Consider the following 23,125-nt stretch of genomic DNA (forward strand, 5'->3'; position numbering starts at 1 on the left):
TTCATAACAACAGCGAAACTACTTTAGACTAACACTTGAAGGTTCAGGTACCCCAAGAGACTCCCCTGCAGATATCACAACACTTTGGGCAGTTTCAGAAGCCATCCTGTCTTTCAAGATGCCTTGTTTTGAAGAAAAAAAGATGCATAATTACATGAAAAGAAGTAATGTGAAATAGAGGAGTTTACCATCTCCTTGAGTAATGCAAGCTCATAAGAAACAAATCTTTGTTTGCACATTGTAATCTATATTTAACAGACACTTAAGAAGTCAACAAATTCAATGTGTTAAGTAACAACCTTTTAATAAAGAAAGCAGAACCATACTTTGCTGTTAACAAATATTTTGAAAAAGGCTTATGAAATTAAATCTAAGCCAAGTATCTGGTGCATCTGCAGCTGAGAAGGAAGCATCAGTACTCCAAACACCTGGTCAGTTTGCGTATTCTCCTTTCTTACAGAGGAAGTATGAGCTTCCAGTTGTCCAAGTGATTTAGAGAGCAATAAACTATTGCTCAGCAAGACCTATTTTCTTAGATGATTACAGATTAAGGCCAAAGAAGAAATTCACATGTTAAGCACCAACAGCATGGAAGCCGGTCAAGGATATCAGTTTGAAGAGCCCAGATTTCTTCCTTGGCTCCCACCACTGAGGGTCAGCCAACCACCAAGTGAGGCTCATAAGAATAAAATGAAGCTGTCATGGAAAATACACTAGCCAGTCACACAAGTCAGCTGATGCCAGGGGCTGGAGAGCAGCAGGTCCTCAATGTGTTCCATAGTGAAGATGAAGGGTGAAAGAAGAGTCCCAAAGCACTGGAAGAAACAGAACACAACAATAAATCAGGTCAGCTTCCAAACCAAGTTCCTTCTGCAGACTCAAGGTAGGAGCAAAAACCACCCCGTGTTTTGCCCTCAGGGCAACAGAATTCCAACCCCTTCACTGCTGATGCCATGAAACAGGCTTGTTGTAAAGGTTAGATACGAATGAAGACCCATGGAAGAAGCCCCAGCTCCAGCCTCTCAGTTCCACTCACCCCTGGCGCAGTCCGTTCAGCTGGAGGCCAGAACGCTGGGAGCACTCACTGGCCACAGCACCCGCAGCACCTGGGCACAAGCACGAGGGTTAACGTGGCATTCCTCCATACTACAACTCTCTTCCAGCTGCTCAGCACTGTGCCTTCAGGGCTGAACAGACTAGAGAGCAAAGGACAGTGGATTTTCAGAAATCACAGAACTGTTTAGGTTGGAAGGAACCTTAAAGATCACCTGATTTTTTCAATATTCAGGCATAGATTATTTACAGGTCACTGACTCAAATGGAACAGCCCATCCACCAAGACCAGTCTGTGCTTCCAGACGGGATCCATATTCTAGATGCCATCTAAACAGTTCCAGAAGTAAGATTAGGCTAAAACAAATCATGCAAACTCCCCTGCACCTTCTCAACCCATCCCCCAGATATTCCACTGGCACTCAGGTTATCCTTGTGCAAACCCTCATTTCACAAGTTAGCAACAACAGGACTCATTTACTTTGAAAGTTTTACTTTGGCCCTCCTGGCTTCTATCATAACCTCAAATATTACATTAAAAAGGCTTTTAAAACATAACATTCACAGCAGTGTAGGTGCTTTTCCTTGCAGTGGACTTCTTCCCTGCCTGTTAGCGTGTGGCACCTTCACATTAAGTGCATGAGTTAAGATGTAGATTAGCAAGGCAAGAAACCTTTGCCCTTGGCATCGACACTCAGCTCTGACAGGAAACTTCAGGCTTTTTTTCCCTACCAAGTGTAGAACCACTCATTACACATTGGCAGGGAAGTGCACATCTCCAAACTATACACATTTTCTCTTAGATAAGCAAAAGACTCAAGTGTTTATAAATATGAAAAGTTCAGCAGCTGGCTAAAAAGTTAATTCTCCAGTCTCACTTAATGAGCTTTGGGGAAAGTGGTAGGGGGATTTGTTCTTAAAGTAAAGCAGAGTGTCACACAAAACAGGACTTGCCAGACACGGCTCTGCTTTGCCCTATTTTCTGTCCCTAGACGGCCGCCACAGACAAAATGGCAAGGAATTCTCCAACAGGGAGCTAGGGAACAGCCAGAATGAAAAATGTTTTCTCCTAATCTTGCAATCATAAAAATTAGCCAATTTTTAATTTAAATCCCATGACTTCTTTCTTTGTTATGAAAGTATCAAGCAATCCATCTAAACCACTTTGGAACAGGGACTGTCTTAGGATTTTGTCCAATTCCATGAAAAAGAAAGTTGTTTTCAGTAGGATACAGCAGGAACACTGCTGCACTATTTTTTTCAGTACTTTAATAATAATTTACACTGTTCTATTCCAGTAACATAAGGTTCCGATGTCAAAGATGGGATTGATCTGCTTGAATTGTCCAGAGCAGCTGTGGCTGCCCCATGCTTGGAAGTGCCCAAGGCCAGGCTGGACAGGGCTTGGAGCACCCTGGGACAGTGGAAGGTGTCCCTGCCCACAGGCAGGAGGTGGAAATGGAGGGGCCTTAAGGTCCCTTCCCACGCAAACCATTCCATGACTCTATGAAGGTACGTCCACTGTTTTCAGGACCTTTTGAGATCTGTTTACAGTGCCTGCTATCACTCTGCATCACTGGTGTTCTTTGCAGACTTCTTGGTGTCTTTGTATTGCAGAAGGAACTGTGCAACCTCACATTTGCAAGATGATACACATCCACCCAGTCCTCCATCTATGTAATTATTAAAAAATAAAAATTCATACTGAATGAAAAAACAATCAGAACCTTTTGTCTGCAATTTTGACAGAAGTTGTTTTATCTAGCAGCATTTTTCAGCTTGTTCAGACAGTTCAGATTATCGTCATTTGCGTACCTTCCTCCCTCCTGTCACTTACTGTGAAGAATCTAAACAGCAGCTTCTTCAGAAACAAAGCTGTCTGATGATCAAGAACAGTGTGATTCTCCAAGAGATCAGAAATCTGAATGAAACAAACAGTGAGGCCCAGGGAGCACCTGTGCTGGTCCTGCAGCTCCTGTGGATCCTCTGCCACTGCCTGTTCCACTGTCCTCCCCGGCACCAACTCATACAGTTATCTCAGGACCTAGAACAGGAATAGGATAGGATTCCTAAAGGAATCCTAGAATAGTTTGGGTTGAAAGGGACCTTAAACATCACCTAATTTCAACACCTTGTCAAGGGCAGGGGCACCTTCCACTATCTCAGGTTGCTCCAAGCCCCATCCAACCTGGCCTTGGACAGTCCAGGGATTCGGCAGCCACAGCTTCCCCGGGCACCTTCACGGGCTCTAAGTCCATCAGTAAACGCTCAGTGTTCTGCCAGCATCAGTCCCCAGCACCTGCAGAGCCCCTGAGCCATGCAAGACACAGAAATCCCCGTGGCGCCGGCCCCCAGGGCTGGGAGCGCGGGGGCAGCGGCGGCTCCCGCGGCCGGTGCCAGCGCTCCGGCCGCTGCTGATGCTGGATCACACTGTGTACATTGGAACTAGCAAATGCTTCCTTGTGATTTTTGGCCACTTGGAATATTTTTAGCAATTTGCCAAGGTTTACCCTGTGATTTATTATGGAGGAAACAAACTCAAGCACTAACAAATGAAAATATGTAAACTCAGACTTTTCAAGTCCATAGAAAGGTATTCAACTTCTTAAACCCCTTCTGAGGCATTTAGCTTGCTGTGGATTCAACTGCTGGAAAAAGAGTTTGATTAAGAAGTAACTGAAATGTAATCTAAGGAGTCACTGCTTGGAGATTTACAGTGAAAAATTCCATATACACAATACTTTCCAATTGCCATTCCCAAAACTGTGTTCTAGGTTTCTTGGAAATTCGAGAGTTGGAAACACATTTTGCATTGCTTTTATCTACAGCCAAAGCACTCCAGATATACCAGCTAGAACTTTATTATCTCAAATTACTATATTTAATAAGTTAAAGAACAGTAAGATGAAAAATACTTGAAGTAATGAAATACATAGGAAAAAATAATTTTAGAAGCCTGAAGTACTGGAATTATTTGAAGATATAATGCTCAATATAACAAATAATAATTGCTTTATTAGGGTATGCTTGAGTGGAAAGGCTGGTATCATTAAATAGAACATAATCTTCCATTTTTGGTATGAAAATTCAAGTAGATGCTACTACTACAGACCTCCAGAAGACAAGAGAATATGTACAAAGTGTTAGCAGCCATCAAAGCATTATCCGTAGTGAAACTACTGAAGCAATCTATTAATTAAAACACAGAATCACAGAATGGTTTGGATTGGAAGGAACCTTTAAAGTCATCTAGTTGCAACACCCCTGTTTGTGAGCAATAAAAACAGAAATTTTACTTTGAAGTTGAGTATCATTGCTTCTTACAAGTTTTCTGAATCCCTCTGAAAACACCAGAAATTGAATCATGAGCACCATCATCTAATAAGTAAAATGTGGAAGAATTTTTATCATTAGAGTATGATTGAGAGTCAACATTAATACCAGCTAAAATAGCAGAATACTGGAAGCCAGTATTTCCTTCTCAGCTGTCAATCTCAAGAGAATAACACAGAATTCCCTTCTTGATCTCAGTACACAATTTCAACTTTTGCTGATAATAAACTGCCACAGAGAGTGTCAAGAGCACCTTTGTCTGTGCCTGCTGCCATTGATTTGGTTGGGGGAATGCTGTGGCAATGCACACTCTTCTTGATCATCTATCTTTTCCGCTAAACAGACACTATCCATCTTTTCCTAAAGAAAATAAACAAAGTAAACACACTGCCAAATGACTAAACCCTGGGAGGTTTTATCCCCACACTGGGGTGGTCACTGGACATCCCAACTGCAAAGCCAACTCAATTGTACAAAGTCTTTTCTTTGTCTTGGTTCAAGAAACCCAGCAGAGAGAACTTCACCGAGCAATTCTTTGTTAGCATAACATTTGACCTTGTATCTCTTTGGAAATCATACAACTTTGCTAATGCAGCCCTTACAGAATTAATCAAACAAATAGTTAGCCCCTAGTTACTATGAACCCAGCCAATTATGAGCAGCCCTGAAATCTGTCACTGGCATGTCCAACTACATTCTCCAGCATAAAGATCAACACCACTGTGTGGAAATGAGCCCCCACTCTCCAACCTGCATGACTTGGACACTAGACTGGGCTCACTAGTAAAGCCAACACTTCTAGGAACAAAATATTCTTAAAAAAGAAAGGCTTTCCTCCTGGGTCTCCATTACCTGTCGCATTAAACCACATAGGATGCAAATGTCTTTTACCCTCTATTTTGACTAGCAAAGCCAGAATAAATGATTCCCTTAAAGAGTTCAGAGCTCTTTACTTGCTACTCTGCTCTACTGCACGAGATCCACAGTTCAGTAAAGGCCAAACTTACTGCTTGGAGTAGTTTGAGAAGCTGGAGCAAGAAGCTGTCTATGCACTTTGTTTCTCAGCTCCCAGAATCCAGGGAAAGATGACAAGGTTACAGACAGCAGATGCTAACAAATAAGTAAGGGAAAGAAACCCTAAAAAGAGCAGGGCAGAGAGGGAGAAAAGAGACAGGCACAGAAGGCACCCACAGGAACAGTCATATTTAAGATACATTTAAAGCATCATGCATTATTACCAATGAATCCAACTTCTATCCTTGAAAAGGTACTCAAATGACAGAACTGTGGTCACTGAACACATTCTCCATCTAGTAAATGAAACCAGATGAGATATACAACCACTGGCTGAGCTCCTGAAAGGTTAAGTGGCAGCTAAACTCAGTTCTGAATCTGGTTTGAAGTCACCAGTTACTTTACCTGCTCTCATCCATTCCATTTACATCATGCTGTAGGTTTTCAATGCTCGCAGAGACCTGTTTGCCTGCAGTTGAGCCTGCCTTTTACTCACTTTGCTTAAAGTCTCCACTCAGCAAATTCATCCCCACTGCAGTCGTGCACTTCCACAAGGATAAAATCCATACTCACCACAGTGCTCTGTGGAAAAATTTCTCTGGTGCTGAAATGCTGCTCTCTAACCGTGACAAATCAAAGCCAAGGTATGTAATAGTAAGAGTTAACCTCTTGTCAAAGTAGACATTTTGCCCAAATTTCAACATGTGTTTGTCACTACCAAGATTCTTATAAAAGCAGAAAAAATAATTTCTACTCCATAAGCATGAGATTAACTAGAGGCTACTTCATCCTGGACCTCAAAATTCCCCAAAACCCACAAGATACCTTAGCAAGCCCCATGACAGAGCCAGTACTTACAGCTTTTGCAAAAATGACCATCAGCTCAGGGAACTGGTGGGTAAGGAGGGCCAGCATGGCTGAAAAGGAACACAGGCCTGCTGTGAAATGGATGAAAAAGGGAAGTTCCTTCTGGGGGTAAACGGAGACTTCATGAAATGCTGAAAGGAAAAAAATGAAGAATGTTGACATTTGATAATCAAGGACTGCTTTCTGAATTATTCATAGCCTTGTAACTCATTTCTGGACTTTCAGAAGGAAAGACTCCTGCAGCACATCTTAGGTTCCAGTACTTTAACTTCTTAAAAAATTTTCCCTACATCACATGCTTGTTTTCATTATTAATATTCTCGTCCCAGTCTTCTTTTTCACTTGCATGGGCTTTATTTTTGAAGTATTTAATCAGGCTCAGTTTTTGGTACCTACTTTTCTAACAGGGCAGAGGGAACACCTGTAAAGTTCCCAAGTTGCCAAAATTACCCGAACCAACTAAAACAGTTCAGGTGTTTTCAACTCTCTGGAGCTCCAATCCTGAAAAGAACGACACATCTCCACAGCCCATAAGAAGCTGAGCAAGTACCAAACAACCAGCACGCTGTATATACATCTATTTCCTAGTTCTGCTTGAAGACTTCTGGTGGTAGACTACAGTAAATCTGTTCAGAGCAGCTGACAGAGCAGACCTCAAAGAAAACAGTGCCAGGACGGGGTTATAAATTCTGTACATAGCAGCTCCTTGCAATTTCCAATCTCTGGTAACAAAATCCAAAGCAGGTGATTAGCCAGGCTAAGGGTGGCATGTGGAGCTTTCAGCACTCACAACACTACTACTGCTCACTCACCGAGGACCTGCTGGGTGAATTTGCAATTACTTACTAGCTCTGGATACCTCCAGCTCTGATTTCTATCTAATGATTTGAGAAGATTTTTATATGAAGAAAAAAATAGTTTCTATAGACGTAAGTAATTATAAAAGGACTGCACTTACAGACAAGCCGTTTGTAAAATCTAACAAAAATGAAAATTATAAATGAGCCTTTTTTGGTAAAATGAGAAAATGCAATTGCATGCTTTCTTAAACTGAAGTCTGTGGAGGAAAAGGACACTTTACCCTCTCAGTTACTGCTTCTGAATGCTAGCACGTTAAAGCACCATTAGAAGAATAAACCCAGCAAAAGTGTCTTGTGCTCTTGCAATTCATTAATGGCAAAGTGCTCAGGGTTTGTTTTGGTTTCAATGATATGATTTTGGAGCACAATTACATAGATTATTTGGAGATCCATGTCTAACATCTATCAGAGATGTTAATGGTACCCAGAGATTCATACTCTACAGAAACCCACCTCATTTCTAAAACATGGAGCAATATAATTTAGAAAAGTGTTTAAAAAATAGGAATTAATTCTTTTTGCAGTAGCTTTTCCTACACTGGGAAATTAAAACCAAATTCAAAATAGGTAAAGACAACTAAAGCTAATTCTATATGTTCACAGACATTTGAGAAGCATTACTCATCAGACCAATCCAGGTTTTTTGAATCATTGATTTGGTCAACATTACTTTAAATAGATAATTTTTTTTTTAATTAAGTGTCAAGATTTCTCAAAGAAGTACTGCAATAAAAGTGTTAAGATGATTTTATTTATAGGTAGTTCTATATTTAAAACAAAACAGGAATGCGTGAGTGATCCTGTTGAAATATCTGTATGTGTTGGTGTTTAATTATGCTGGGAAGTCTACAATTTAGGGTTAGTTGCTAACCAAGGAATTCCTTGTGCAATATCCTGCATAAGTGAGAAATGAGTAATTTAAAGCAGTCTGGGGGCAAATTTAAATTACACATTTTAAATATAACTTCAGGCTTTTAAATAGAAACACGTCTGTGCAGTTTTCCTTTCCACAGCTGTGGTCTCTGTAGGGCTGCTGGTGCTTTTGCAGTAGCCCTTTCCAGTCCCAGGGGAATTGTGTTTCTTCAAGATATAGAAGTTCAACCCCAAAGGAATTCAATTAAGATGTATAATTAACAGCTCAATTCTAATCTAAATTAATGTTATTTTCCTAAATATCATGAGTACAGGCAGTAATGATATAGTCTATTTGTGTAAAAAACATGTAGGCTCATCACTGCATAAAGTAACCTTGAAGCAAAGAGCAGCTGGATAAGACTTTCTTTTCAGTATCAAATGTTAGTATAAATCCATAGAAATACATGTAGAAAAAGTTCCAGGAGGCAACCAGCAGACAAATACAGACCACTGAGTTAATGACAGAAAGCAATACACGTTCTATGAAGCTACAGATTAACCAAAGAGTCTCTGTAAGATCACAGACAGGTTTTACTGGATACCCAATGCAGGACTGCAACCATGGATTGATTCCTTGCTACAACAGCAGTCAAATCCATGAATTCTTTTAAAAGGAATTTTTAACAAATGGTCAACTTTGTTGTTCTCAAGGTTGGCCAGACTCAGTCTGAATGTACCGCACACAGATTTCATCTCTGAAGGACTTGTGTTATTACTGCATCAAGCTGACATTTACCACACACACAAGTCAAGTGCTTCAGGATCTGTTGGGAGGGACATCAACAAATAGTTGAATCCCCTTCACAGGAAGCTCAAACTAAAAAAATCACAGTAAGGTAAATACAGAATACCACAAACTGAATACGTCCTTAGCTTGTGTTTTATTATCATTACTGCTTAGAAACCACTTACTTGGCAACAATTCTCTATCTGCTGTTTCTGTGCAGCTCGGGTAGGGATAGAAAAGATGTCCTTTCTCTAATGGGTATGGGATCATCCTAAATGCTGCAAAAAGGGTGAGTGACATTAGATCTGTAACTGACCAGGCAACCAGCTTCTCATAAAGAGAACCAATCATGTCTGAGGGAGGTAAAGGCAGAGATACTAGTCTACTGTACAGAAAAAAATAAAGGGAGATACTTACTGCCTTCCCATGTGCAGTGCAGTAGATTTAGAGCCCCTTCTATCCTCTTCCAGTGCTGTAGGTGGAAAAAAGCATATGCTACTGCCTCACTGTCCCCTCGCTTCAGAATGTGCTCTGGAGGCAGCACTAGGCTTTTCATTTCTAGTAAATACTGAAAGGAAAAATGGAAAGTACACCTGGTTACACAGAATGCTCCAAAACCTTTGATTGTGAAAAATAATTGATCATTTTAGGCGTAACTGAGCATATAAGGGGCCAGGGCAAGCTTCTACCACACAGCAGCCAGGCTGCACTAAGTGAGAAATGAAAAGAAGCAAAACACACTCCTGTGTATATGACTCTTAAATTAGGCTTTCACACACACCAAAAAAAAAAAAAAACAAGAAAAAACATACAGCTTCAGTAAGACAAATAAAAATACATTCTTGTGGAACAGACATTAAGTATAATGCTGCAGGTGCAACACCAATGAGGGACAAATTTAGGCTGATAAAAAATCCCAAACCAACAGTATTTTTGCTCATTACTTCATCACCTAAAGTTTCAGTGTAGGTGGTTGAGAACTTGTTAGCTCTGAAGTATGAGCAGCAAACCTGAAAGTGTCATGGTGCTAACCAAAAGAAGAATAATAAACCAAACCCAGGAAAATCTTTTCATGTGGTCTTACTGGGCTACCACAAAGTACCTTTGATTTCAGATTTTTTCAATTTCAGCCCTCTTCCTCCATCAGCAGAAAATCTGATGCTCAGAGGGGTCAAAGAACACAAGGATGAATAATTTCCTATTTCTTTGCAACACAGAACATGCAATTTTTTTAATGTACCACGTTTTCTCATGGTACACTAAAAAAGTCAGGTATTCATTTGAGCTTAGCTTTTAAAAACAGATGACTACTTTTCACAAGAATGAAATGACAGCTTCAGCTCTAGTATTTACCTGTAAGCTGTCCTCTCCTACCATATAGTGTCTCATTCAATAACAGCCAAAGTTAATCCACATCTTTGATCAACATAGCTGGTAATTCCTTGGAGTGTCCCCCGAAGTGTAAGAATGCAGCTAACTCACCGATTTATTTCAGCAGATGCCACAAACTATGAGATTATTTACTAATCCAGTTTGAGGACTTAACTTTTCCCATTCAGACTCTTCAAGGAATGTAGGAGGGTTTGTGCTCCAGCCAAATAAAGCACATTTGCTGCCTGGCTAGGTTCTTCTCTCAGTGCCTTGGGCCTGCACTCTGGAGGGTAATATTCTTGCTAATCCTCTCTAATCCTCTTCAATTTTTTTTTTTTTTTTTTTTTAACACAGTAAAGGATCACTCACACAGCACTGCTGTGGGAAAATGGTCTCAAATATCTGACCCCTGACCCCCACTCCTCATGCTCTCCACAGTACCTGCATTTCCATTATGCTAACTGGGAATATAAACCCAGCAGTGGTGGTGAAGCTCCACTGCAGGTATTGCCACAACACACCAATGCTCGACTCCAGGCTTTGGCTCTCTCTGAGCCCATGTTACCACATAAAGAGAAAAATTCCAGTCTGGCAGGTTTTCACATCCACGTTGATGCATAAAACAGGGAAGGTGTCAGTACTGAAGGTGTCTCAGTACTGAACTGAAGGTTTTGAAGTCTTTATACACAATAGAAATCTCTATGATGTTCAGAAGATGACTGCAAAAGATTGTTTCATAAAGTACCACAATGCAGTTACAGATTCCTAATTTGAAATGGCTTAAGAGGACCACTTTTCTAGCTGGTTCTAACTTTCCAAACAATCCCCAGCTTTGTAAAAGCAGAACAAAGATAAACAATTCATTTTCCTTACGCAAAATGTTACGAACAAAGACAATCACTTTCATCCAATGTGCGAACAGAGGGATTTCCTGCTTTACATACTCATTTTTAGTCTATGGGATAGAACAGAGTAGAAATTCAAAGATCAGATTTTCTTCCCTCTCTGAGATCCACTGGGCAAGTTGCTTCACTTCTCTGCCCTTTTTCACTTGTTTGCTTTGACCATAAACATTTCAGACCTCTGAACAGCCTGCACCCGTAAAATTCTGCTCTGTCATCTAACCAGTTGGTGCCTCGAGGCAATGTTTTAATAAAAAACTCATGAAGAATGGATAGATGCACAATTAGAAGAGAAAATGAAGTTACTGAAACCTGGAATCAGCTTCTGCATTTGTCTGCAGAACTACAGACCATATTTTAACGACAGCGTGTTTGAAATGATCTCTAACTTCTTTAAAAAGTTATATGAGGCTCCAGAAGCAACTGGAGGATACCCAAAACAAAAGAACTTTTAGATAAAGATAATGCATTATAATCTTCTGCCCCTAAAGGCAGAGGCTAAAGAAAAATCTGTCTGAGACTGTCTGAAATGAACTTGCTACGCTCTTGATCAGTCATGCAAACAAGCAGCAATTTCTCCCAGCAATTAGCTTCCTCAGTGCACATTCTATTGGATTGGACAGGCAGACAGAACGCAGCGGCCGGATCATTCCAGCCTCCCCAGCAGCAGCCACTGGGGCTCCAGCATCATTTGCAGAGGATTAGACCCTGCACTGAGCCAAGCTCCTGCTTCAAGGTTCATACTGAAAGCATCACTAGTACAGTAAAAAGCAATGCAAAACTTTATTTTCACCCAATGCTCTGTGGAATCTGTGTTTTGATGCCAGACATTAAATTACAGCCTGTGGTGATACAGACTTTTCATCTTGTTTACACGTGGATGAAGAAAATAAGTGACTGCAGATCTTTCAATAACCATGGAGCCATGGTTGAAAGCCCAGCAGAATAAAGGGGTTTGGAATACTAGAGTGATTATTGTCTGGAGAACTTAATTTGGCTTTAGGGACTTGGAAGCAGGGTCCTGGAATGAGCTATCTTTAAGGTCCCTTCCAACACAAACCATTCTGTGATTATTTTATGACTTTAAATATCTACATTTATATTTATTAATGTCCACCCTTATTGAGAGTAAAGGGCCTTCAGTAATACATTACTGGATTTTCCAAGGAGTTAGGAAATTTAAACTTCAAATTTCTGTGCAAAAAATCCTGTTTGAACATCAGCTATTATTAAAAGAAAAAAAAAAATCTGGCTACAGAACATTTATGATATAAATACTAATGGTTTTAACTCCATAGCGGGAGTTATAACCAAATTCAAGAAAATATGGGGCTAGAAAGGCTCCAATAACAAAATTATATTATAATATGGTATTTTTCAGAATACATTACAAGTGGTCCAAAAGGAAATAAAATACTCTTACCTTTGGAACATGAGGGTTAAATTCCACAGCTCTGTGAATTGCTTCCACAGCATTAATTTCTGCTGTACTAAGTCCTCTCTTGGAGGCAGTTTCTGGGGAGAACCTGAAAGGAAAAACCCACCTTGAACAAAAGAAATAATAAATGCTAACCAAATGTTTATTTGCACTGCAAGCTTAGAGTTCATTAAAAATTGGCTGATTTATCAAGAAAGACAAACAAACCCGTCTAGGAGAAAAATGTTCATGTTAAGTCAGGTATCTTCACTGTTACCCATGCCCATAACGACATATGAAAATTCATGTTGATCTTTCAGCTTTGACTTTCAGCTCCCTGCTACAGCATCACTTGCTGGGAGGTAGAGCTGGGCTCAGACCGCAGTGAAATGCCAGCATCAACTACCACAAATATCCTGCACCCACCCCAAAAAACAAATCCCAAGCAAAACACTGAAAACAGAATTTACACAAAAGCACTTGGCCAATACATGGGCTTGTGAAAAACATCCTCCCCTCTACTAACTTTATGGATACTTAAATGTAGTTTTAAATTGTATTTTATTACACACACAAATATATGTATATATATAAACACACTCAACTTGCTCTTAGAAATGTAATTGCTACATAATTAGGCATAACCAGGGATGTAAAAAAGACTAAAAAAATTAAATTATCCTTTAATCTAAGCAAAGATTTCTCTACAGATTAGAAGTAATTTTAAAACATAAAGGATCTAGACCTTTTTCCTTCATATTTTACATCAGAACCCAAGATATAGCGTTGTTTTCACACATGTCCTTGCTTACCTTTCTGAAACAGCTCTGGCTTTTAGCAGCGCTGCTGTGTAACATATTGCTGCTGATTTGGGAAGACTGATATCTGTGATAAAATAATTAAGCTGTAAGATTCTAAGGCAATACAAACATTTTAAACCCACATCCTTTGAGTTAAAGATTTTTTCTTGGGTATGGGAGACAATGAATTTAACATCTGGAACATTTCAGCTGTGATTAGAAACTTTTAATTTCTTTTTTCTGACAGTCACCAGTCAGTCACAGATTGAAAACTCGAAGTTGTATTTAGGTGATAGTCACCTTTTGTTTCTAAACGTACCAACACATCGAAACTGAATTCAAAGAGAAATGTGCATATAAATACACTTAAGAACAGAATGTATTTCCTGTATTAACCACAAAGACTTAAAGTAAGCTTTTGATCTTCACTTAATTTTGCAACTGTACATTAACACAGTTTTGTACAATACTGAGAAACTGGCCAGAAGCTGACCGCAAAAAATGACATTACAGTCAGGTAGATGAATTTTAACAAAAATGCAATTTCCGTTCTTCTGCAAGCCAAGTTTCAGCTGACAATTACAGATTGGAAGGTTAGCACTCCACAGTGCAAGTTTACTTTAAAAGCAGACAAAGTCTGGGGTCTAATTCCCAAGTACCACGTTGTGTATAGTCAGATGGTTCCTGCTTTTTTTGTAAATCCCATCCTGAGCCTGTCCATCACTTGCTACAAGTCTGGCTCTTGTGTCAAGCCAAACGCAGGGGGTGCTGCAGGGAGTTTGAAGTTTGTACTCATTTTTCCAGATGCTCAGAAAAAAATCAGCAATGCTTTACCAAGAAAGTGTCACAATTTCTGGTGTTAACAGAAAGAAGCACTTGGCAAATTGTAAATGGTTTTCATAAAGTAAAAAGAATCCACCCAGAAGAGGATCAAGGAATGGGAGCAGGGTGCTAGGCTGGCCATGTAAAAGTGGCACGGGATATGGGCAAAAATATCATACCTTTGGTTCCCTGAGGCAATAAAGAATTGACATAAGAGAGAACTCAACTTCTGACAATAGCTGTCATAAAATACTGCTATGTCCCTCCACTCCAAAAGTGATTTAAGGCCCTGCTTTGACAGCAGCCTTTTGTACAGTCATGAAGTGGGCACTATCCAGGTGGCAAAACGGAGGGCAATAAAAAATAAGTATATACTTTATTAACCTTTATTTAGACTTACACAATATCCGAAACCTACTAATTGAGACAGAAAGTGAAAGCAAACGACACCATTTGATGCACACCACTGATCTCTGGCAGCAGCGTATTTGCACGCTGCTAATCTCTGACAAGCAACCTCAGTACTACAGAAGCACAAAAGCAAGCCTGGAAGATGACAAAAAGGAAAACTACCTTTTCCAGCTTATTTACATCAATTACTTACAGGGCTATGTGCTGGCTGAAAAAGGCTGATGAATTTAGGCATATCCCGGGATGTAGAAGAGATTAATTAAAATAATCCTTGAATTGAAGCAAGGATTTCTTTACAGATTAGCAATAACTTAAAACACAGAAAGTAATTCATATGCAAGTTAGTTTGCCTAAATTTGACCTCAGCAGTCAAAAGGAGAACTTGACCTGCACTCCACAAGCACCTATTTGTTACTGACAAAGGGAACCTGCTCACCTTGCTGAGGTCATGTGTAGACTCCTGCCTGTGGACAGACATCCCTTGCCCACCTCACTTATACTCTTATTCAAAAACACCCACGTTTTCCAACAGGCATCACTTACCATCATACTTGGCTAAAACTGCCTGGACATCTGCATAAGCCTGTAACTCCAGAAGGGCCTCTAAGAGGTTTTCATGGATATTCAGCATACTGAGAAGTGGAAACTCTTTCATCAACTGCAAATCAGTAAAGAGAAATAAATTACATAGAGAATTGCAGTTGAATCACTGAAATACTTAATAGAAATCAGTACAATAATCTAGGGTTTTTTAATGTTCTGTTGTGTCAGTTAGAAACTGGCATGGAAGCAGCATGAAAAGAACTGCATCATTTCATAAAATCACAGAATGGTTTGGGTTGGAAGCACTCAAAACTCATCTCATTCCAACCCCCTGCCATAGCAGAAGGGCAGGGACATCTCCTACTAGACCAGGTTACACAAAGCCCCATTCAATCGTGCAAATTCATGGGAAAATAATTAAATTAGATTAATTATGATGCCTAAAAATGAACTTAAAACCATCAGTTAGGAAAATGTGATTGAAAACAATTGCTAACTCAGGTTTTTGGTTTTTTTTACTTTTACTTACATCTCTCATCATTTTTACTGCTTCTCGTATTCTTCCAAGTTTCCTGGCACACATAGCTAGTCTCCTTTTCACATACACCAATACATTGGTGTCTCTTCCTGATTACAAAGACAAAAAAATATTAGTCTATCAGTTTCAATCCTTACCTCTCCTAATTATAGTTTTATATTTCTGCTCACACAAACCCAGGAGTTCATGTGATTCAAAGTCCTTACTCAGCTGTGCTTCATGCTGGGGGCTCTGGGAATGGCAGTTCTGAGATTTTCTGTAAATCATTTCTCCTGCTTTCAGAGCCTGCTTGAAATATTTCTCAGCATCCACAATAGTTGTTGCTTCTTCCTCAGCCAGGAGGACATATGCAGTAGCACAACTGAAATAAGGGAAAAACCTACTAGTTATCTTGAGGGAGGAAGTTTAGTATTTTTATTAAGTGACAGAACTGTTAGAAATGGGAAAGATTCACTTATGTTTAAGATGTAAGCATTGACAGCATTAAAATTCAAAAATACTGACTTGAGTTCAAAGGGAGAGTGACAGGAAAAAAGAAATCTCTTCCATTTTACAGAAAAAAACCACACACACCCTTCCCATCTAGAGCAAAAGCAAAGGAAAAAAAATGTTAAAGCAAGTTAAATTATTCTCCTTGAAACTGTAAAAATGCTCTGTAATTGTCTGGAAAGGTTTTTCTCTTTTTGGTTTGCTTTTTAAAAACCAAGAGGTTTTGAAACATTTTACACAAAAATAACAAGACCACATAGCAAAGCGGATCACAGTTGTGTGTGAAATTCTTTGGTTTATGCTACAGAGTATTTTTAATTCCTTTACAGGAGTGACATCTGTGAATTCCAAATACAGTTCTACCATGATACTATCTCTGAAATACATGATCTTATAGTCTATTAAGGCCATTCCATACCTGAATATAATTTCTCATTTGTTATTGCCACTAACACAGTAATTTAAGAAAAAAAGCTGCACAAAAGATCTTTTTAGTAGAACAGTTCAGTATTTCAGGGCAATCTACAGCCCTGTGTGCAATTCCCAGTCCAAAGAGTCCCCCTTAAGCACTCAGAACTTTGCTGTAAGTGAATTATTAGATGAAGAAACTGACAGTGTGCTCAGTATCCTTCCAGTTAATCCTTCACACTAGAAATACAGCAACTGAACTTACAAACTTACTCATTGTTCAACTCTAGAGCTTGATATGCTGCTTTAATCCGGGCCTGCGGGTTCCTCTCTCGCCATGCTTTCTGCATAACTGTAGAAAAAACATGGAAAGGCTGGTGAGGGACATGGACACCTTTGAAAGACCTGGGAACCAGCACAGGCAACACTGGCTGCTTGGAGCCAGCTCTAATTAACATTCCCTTCCAGTCTTAAAATCCCTGTTTGCTGTACGATTGTTATAAGGAAGAACACACAAGTGTTTTAATTTCAGCCTCTTCCTACCACAAGCATCAAATTCCTGCAACAGCTTATTACACCCCAAATTTAGTTTAAGAAAACAACACCACCAGGAAGATTCCTCACTGCCCATTTCAGAACTCCTACACAGAGCACAGAAACAGCTTACATAACCAGGCAGATGTACAATTTCTAAATTGCTACAGATTTTTGGAAACATTTCCCAAATCTTGTTGAAAGCTTGGCAGGAGCAATTGTTAAACACAGGTTTTTGCATAGACCTGCAAATAACTTTAATTTAAGCTTTCAAACAGAACTTCAAAGAAAACAGTGATGGAGTAAGTGGTGTCTTGCACAGGTAGAGTTTTATACTTAAATATTAAGTTGGCCAGAGCAGCTATGGCTGCCCCTGGATCCCTGGAATGTCCAAGGCCAGGCTGGACACTGGGGCTTGGAGTACCCTGAGATAGTGGAAGGTGTCCCTGCCCATGGCAGGGGGTGGAGCTGGATGAGCTTTAAGGTCCCTTCCAACCCAAAACATTCTGGGATTCTGTTCCATGATTATTTTTAGACAACTGTCAGATCATAAAGGGTTAACAATTTCTTTTTAAATTTACAAAGCACATTTGAGTGGCATCACAAGGCAAAGCCAATTCAAGATATACATTTATCAGCTTATTAGAAAGTGTTCTAGGGAACAAGTAAAAAGGGTGAAATATGAAGCGTCCTTTGAACTACAACTTGAATTCAAAATTATTTCAATGCAATGACTCTAAACCCCTCCCCACCATGCTTCCATTTGGTAAAATTGGAAAACACAAACTGAAAACCAACTTCTAGGAAAACAACACATTCAGAGCTGCCATTTTCTTTGCAGGATTATTAAGTTTCACACTAAAAATCAGTTCTGAAAGAACTCAAAAACCTTACATTCACGGAGTTCTATATCTGGCCTATCTCAAGGACGATAAGAAAACTGAAGAATCTATACATGTTTCTTTTGGAACAAAACCTCCTGCTGTCCAGTAAGAATAACGTGGAAAAATATTTGAGTTTTCTTTCGGAAACAAAATATTAGTCTTGGCTCAGCAAGCGAGACAATTCACTCCCTTTTGTGAAATAAAAACACATCTTTCATATCAAACATGTCACAGCCAGCTGACAAGGAACACCTCCGGAATGTGACAAATCGACAATAATTCATACCCACACTGACAATAACCAGGTAAAGAACATTTTCTGCACTAAACATGTGGAACACAAGGAAAAAAATCTGGAGCCTGCACTACTCATTACTAAGGTTTAAATGAGACCGCATTTTGGCTGTTGAGAATATAATCCAGGTTTGCAATGTTGTGTTAATTATTTGAAATGTGTGAGATCTTAAAAAATATCAGGAATCTGACAGCACTCAAGTTGTAGAGAATGCACAACATAAAACAACATCTTTCCACTAAATTTCACTGACCACTAAATTTCAGGGGGCTTGGAGCAGCCTGGTCTACTGGAAGGTGCCCTTGCCCACGGCAGGGGGCGGAACGTGATGGGCTCCCTCCCAACCCAAACCACTCTCTGATCCTCTACATCTATTAAACCTCTTTAGTAGCTGAGAAAGGCTGCAGCTTCATAAAATATTTGACATGATAACTTGTACTACTTTCAAGCTCACTAAAAACACACTCTTGACCCTGTCCAACACTTCCTCACCTTACACACACATCAGTACCTGTGTCTGAAGGCCGAAGGGCATCCGTGTCACATGTGAAAAAGGTCTGATGATCTTGAGCAGACAAATTCATGTCATAATAAGTAAGAGGCTCCTTCCCAGTCACCCACATGTACCTAAAACAACAGATTTCAGTAAGAGGCATTCCTAGTAATTAGAAATGCTGATATCAAGGCAATATTTGATGTGCCTAGTGCAGAAAATCTGTAATAAAAGACTAAAGCTACTAACACAAAGTTTCAAGTGCTACTGTTCAATAATCTGTAAAGTTCTAAACAACTTGGGAACTGGCTTCCTAGAAATTAGCTTTTCCCATGAAGTAACACTAGGAGACGTACAATATAGTTTAATAAAAGAGAATTTAGATTGAAAATCACTGTCTCAACTTCCGAATAAAGTTGTTTTTTTCCTACTTTACTCTCAAAAAGCCCTGATGTTACAGTAATATTTTTGTTCTTAACATTGAAACTGCCAAAGCTTGGCTTGGTGCCTTTTAAACACAGGATTGGTATCAATCACCCCTATAATCTTGCAGGTCTCCAGCTGTCTCCTGACATTACCAGTGCAAGCTCTGTGAAGAATTCATGTGCATGCCCCTGATTAAATTTAAAAATATGCAGTGGAAAGCAAGATAATTAATACCTGCTATACTCTGCCCCTCTGAAAAGATTGAGAGGATTTCGCCACACTTTGCACTCTGAGGAATAACAAAATGAAAGTATTTTTTAAATAAAAAGCACAGGAAATATTACCTTGACATTAAAATGCAATAATGCAAAAGCAGTTGTGTTTTCAAAAGCTGCTTTAATTTTATTAGTATGCAATCATCATCTTCATAAACTTCTGCTATTCCATAAATATTTTTGCTCCCCAACATTGCTGGGGTACAAAAGCACAGTGCAGGAAGATTAAGCAATGCATGTACACTCATGCAATATTTATATTGCACATATTTAGAACAGTAAATAACTAATGCTACTGAAACAGTTATAGCTAAATGTATAACATTTTCTAAACCATATCTTTAACAGTGAATGGTTTAGAGTGAAAAACCATTATTATTTAGTTTATTTTTACCACTAGTAACAAAACACTTTGTAAGATGTAGGCTTTGTCCATTTTTTACAAGCACTAATGCAGAGCCAAAGCTATTAAAAGCCACGCCAAAGCTTAAGGAAAGCTCCTGGGACACATCAGAAATCACCTGGCATGTTCTGCCTGCTGGTCTCATTCTCCCCTGCCGAGAAAGCTGCTGGGGCTGGGGGGCTGCTCTCTGCACCCCCAATGAGGGGCCTCAAATGGCTCACAGAAACCTGCTCGATGAAAGACGTGCCATATTTTCGGAAGTGCCACCACTCAAACACCTGTCACAGGAGAAAAAAAGCACCAGAAAGTTCCTTAGGGACACCCTCACAGCAAACATGAGGGACAAAGAACGTTCACAGCGAGTACGTCCCCTTGCAAATGATCAGGGATGGAACTAATCTCCAGACAGAGAAACACTAATGACCTAGTTTGGCCTGTCTTGTCATGCAGGATCACTCACAGAACATGAAAGAGACTGGAAAAAAAAAACAGCAAAATTTTAGTCAAATGTTATATTCCTCCCTCCCAAAGTCATTAGGGTAACTCAAAAACCCTTTCAGAAGTACCTGTATAGGGAAAACTGTGAACAGAGGCAAAAAAACATTACATCCTCTTTTCTGGTGAGGATATTTCAAGCTGTAGCCCTACCTGTAGTACCAAATTTGTAGTATTCAACACAGGTGTAGTTTTTTCATTTCACAAAAATAATCTAAAAGAATAAAGGATAAAATGGCCCATTAAACTGAGATGTGCTGCTAACCAGAGAGAGGCTAACAAAGAGACGAGGCTAAGTTAACAGCAATGACAGCCACTTAGCAGAAATTCTGGGCCAAAAATATTACCAACTCTTTCTGAAGCTATTTAAAATACCTGTTTATCACAAGCCCTCAAGGATGACACCAAACTCCCAGGCCTGGCCCAAGCTGGATCCTGTGCCTGGATCAGGCACTGCCCTCCTCTCTCTGGTGACCAGTGACAGGCCCCAGGGGAGCAGCTGGAGCTCTGTCAGGGGAGTTAAACCATTCCAGCATTCTGCACAAGTTATTTTCTCAGACTCATACAGTCCCAACAAACAACACACACAGCAAAAGAGTTGCAACAATACATCAGAGAAGTTCCTTCCCAGCACAAAGGCACCCTCTAGAGTCTGATATTCATTCCCTTTACCCCTCATAAAGTCATCTGAGAGGTGCTAAGTTGTTTTAAAAAAAAAAAAAAAAAAAGAAGTGGAATACTTACAAATATCAGTCCAGATATAAAAGATGAAGTTACTGTAAGGGCAAAGTAGAATTTTGGAGTCAAAGTGCTTAAGAACATGGTCACTGTTAAGAGAAACAAAACCAAAAACTTAATAAGTAGAACTGAAAAAGATAAATAGCTTGTCTATTAAAGAATGCCAAATATCATGCAAATACATAGTACACTATAGCCCTAGTAGGTTTATAATGCTACACTGTTAGGGGAATCCTCACCACGTATTATTTTGTTTGTATCTACAAATTGTGACAGCCAATTTTTATATCCCACCAAAAAAAAAAAAAAAAAAATCATTCCACATTTCTAGACAAAGCATCTTATGGTTTTATCCATACAGTGGCTGGTGAACCACAACAAGCCAATTTAATATATTATTTCACTTTAAGGCAACATCATCTGTTCTGATGCAAATTTGTATTCAGGGCTAACATACATTTTCCACAGAGCTCTCCCTCCTGCTATCGAGAGCATAATGCAGAGAATGCAATTATCTAGTGGTGCTCTGACCATTGTTTGGACTCAAACTGCACATCAGCCTTGTCACCTGCCACCAGCACAGGCTGGACAGGGCAGTGGCGGCCAGGGCAGGGCTCCAGCCTGACAGACCCCCAGGTGGGAGCACGTAGCAGCACTGGGGCAGTGCCTTGGCTACTTTCAGCTGCCCCAGACTGCCCGGTCCTCGGCCGTGTCCCTAAGCCTGGGGTTAGGTGACAAGCTCAGTGTCACCGAGCGAAGGTGGAATGCACAACCTGCCCATAGGCACGGCTGGGACAGGCTCACAGAATGACACTATCAATTAGTTTGGAAAAGACCTTATCGAGTCCAACCTGTGACCAATCCCCACGCTGTCAACAAGAGCAGAGCACTGAGCGCCAGGTCCAGTTGCTCCCTGAGTACCACGATGGGTGGGGACTCTACCACCTCCCTGGGCAGCCCACTCCAAAGCCTGAGCACCCTTTCATGAAGAAATTCCGCCTGATGTCCAGCCTGAACTTCCCCTGGCCCAGCCTGAGGCCGTTCCCTCTCCTCCTGTCCCTGTTCCCTGGAGCAGAGCCCGACCCCCCGGCTGTCCCCTCCTGTCAGGAGCTGTGCAGAGCCACAGGGTCCCCCCTGAGCCTCCTTTGCTCCAGGCTGAGCCCCTTCCAGCTCCCTCAGCCGTTCCTGTTGCCCCAAACCCGTCTCTTTCTCTGGACAGGCTCCAGCCCCTCAGCGCTCCTCCGGAACGGGTCCCAGATGCGGACACGCGCGCGGAGCCGCCCGCCAGCGCGCAGCACAGCGGGACAATCCCGCCCTGGTGCCGCCCGATTCCCGGTACAGCCCGGATACAGCTCGGGACGGCCGGGCCGAGCCTGCCCTGCCCGCACGCCCGGCTCCACCGGCAGCGTCCGCCTCCCCCCGGCGCGCCGTCCGCCCCTGCCGCTCTCACCGGCCGCCAGGCCGTCCCGGAGGCGCACCGGCACCCGCAGCACCGCGTACAGGAGCCCGAGCCCGGCGGCCACGGCCAGGAACCCGCGGGCCCAGGGCGTCGCAGCCCGCCGCCGCAGCTGCTCCCAACGCCGGAACGCCGAGGCCGCCGCGGGGCACGGCGGCCCCCGGCCGCTGCCACCGCTGCCGCTGCCCTCCGCCATCACCGCCGGCGGGGCACGCCGGGACAGGGGCGGGACAAGCTCCGGGGAGGGGCTCCGCCAGCGCGGGCAGCCCGCTCACCGAGCCCATCGCTGCTGCTCCAGGGCGAAACACGGACCGATCGTCCCCCACACCACAGCCGTGGTCCCCGGAGGCTCCGGGGCGCGGCAGGTCTGCCAGCGCCGTGTTCCCGGTAGCGAAAATCCTGCCCGTTCCTGTGATGGTGGCAGCATGGCGTCTGCCCGCAGCTAAGATGGCGGCGGCCGCGCTTCCGGTCTATGGCTCCCGGCCGTCTCAGCCCCCGGGGCACACCGGGACAGCGCCGGGACGAGCAGGGCGGGGTTCCTGTGGACAGCCTGTTTGTCGAGCCCATCACCGCTGCTCCGCCCGAGCATATCCCACACGATGAGCGGGAGCCTAAATGGCTCTGGGAGACGGCGGTTCTGTCAGCCGGTACCGCGA

The 23,125-nt window shown here is 41.5% G+C and overlaps 1 protein-coding gene across 5 annotated transcripts; it reads right to left on the reverse strand.

The window, feature by feature from the left end:
* Positions 1–287: 287 nt before the first annotated feature.
* Positions 288–23,110, reverse strand: ST7L (suppression of tumorigenicity 7 like). Of its 5 annotated transcripts, none has more exons than XM_053963702.1 (17): positions 22,745–23,110; positions 21,020–21,102; positions 19,899–20,058; positions 19,337–19,391; positions 18,695–18,810; positions 16,744–16,822; positions 15,780–15,934; positions 15,565–15,662; positions 15,036–15,150; positions 13,272–13,344; positions 12,466–12,568; positions 9,187–9,337; positions 8,955–9,047; positions 6,259–6,398; positions 5,394–6,019; positions 1,037–1,106; positions 288–815 (listed from the first exon to the last, which is right to left on the reverse strand). In XM_053963702.1, exons 1-15 carry the CDS (start codon positions 23,034–23,036, stop codon positions 5,924–5,926), a joined length of 1,809 nt encoding a protein of 602 aa, XP_053819677.1. In that variant the 5' UTR covers positions 23,037–23,110; the 3' UTR covers positions 288–815; positions 1,037–1,106; positions 5,394–5,923. The 5 variants fall into 5 exon arrangements, with proteins under 5 accessions (XP_053819677.1, XP_053819680.1, XP_053819681.1 ...); XM_053963705.1 differs by lacking the exon at positions 22,745–23,110 and adding an exon at positions 22,464–22,707; XM_053963706.1 differs by lacking the exon at positions 22,745–23,110 and adding an exon at positions 22,492–22,691.
* Positions 23,111–23,125: the final 15 nt, after the last annotated feature.

The sequence above is a fragment of the Vidua chalybeata genome, chromosome 24 (assembly GCF_026979565.1).
Source record: "Vidua chalybeata isolate OUT-0048 chromosome 24, bVidCha1 merged haplotype, whole genome shotgun sequence".
Lineage (NCBI taxonomy): Eukaryota > Metazoa > Chordata > Aves > Passeriformes > Viduidae > Vidua > Vidua chalybeata.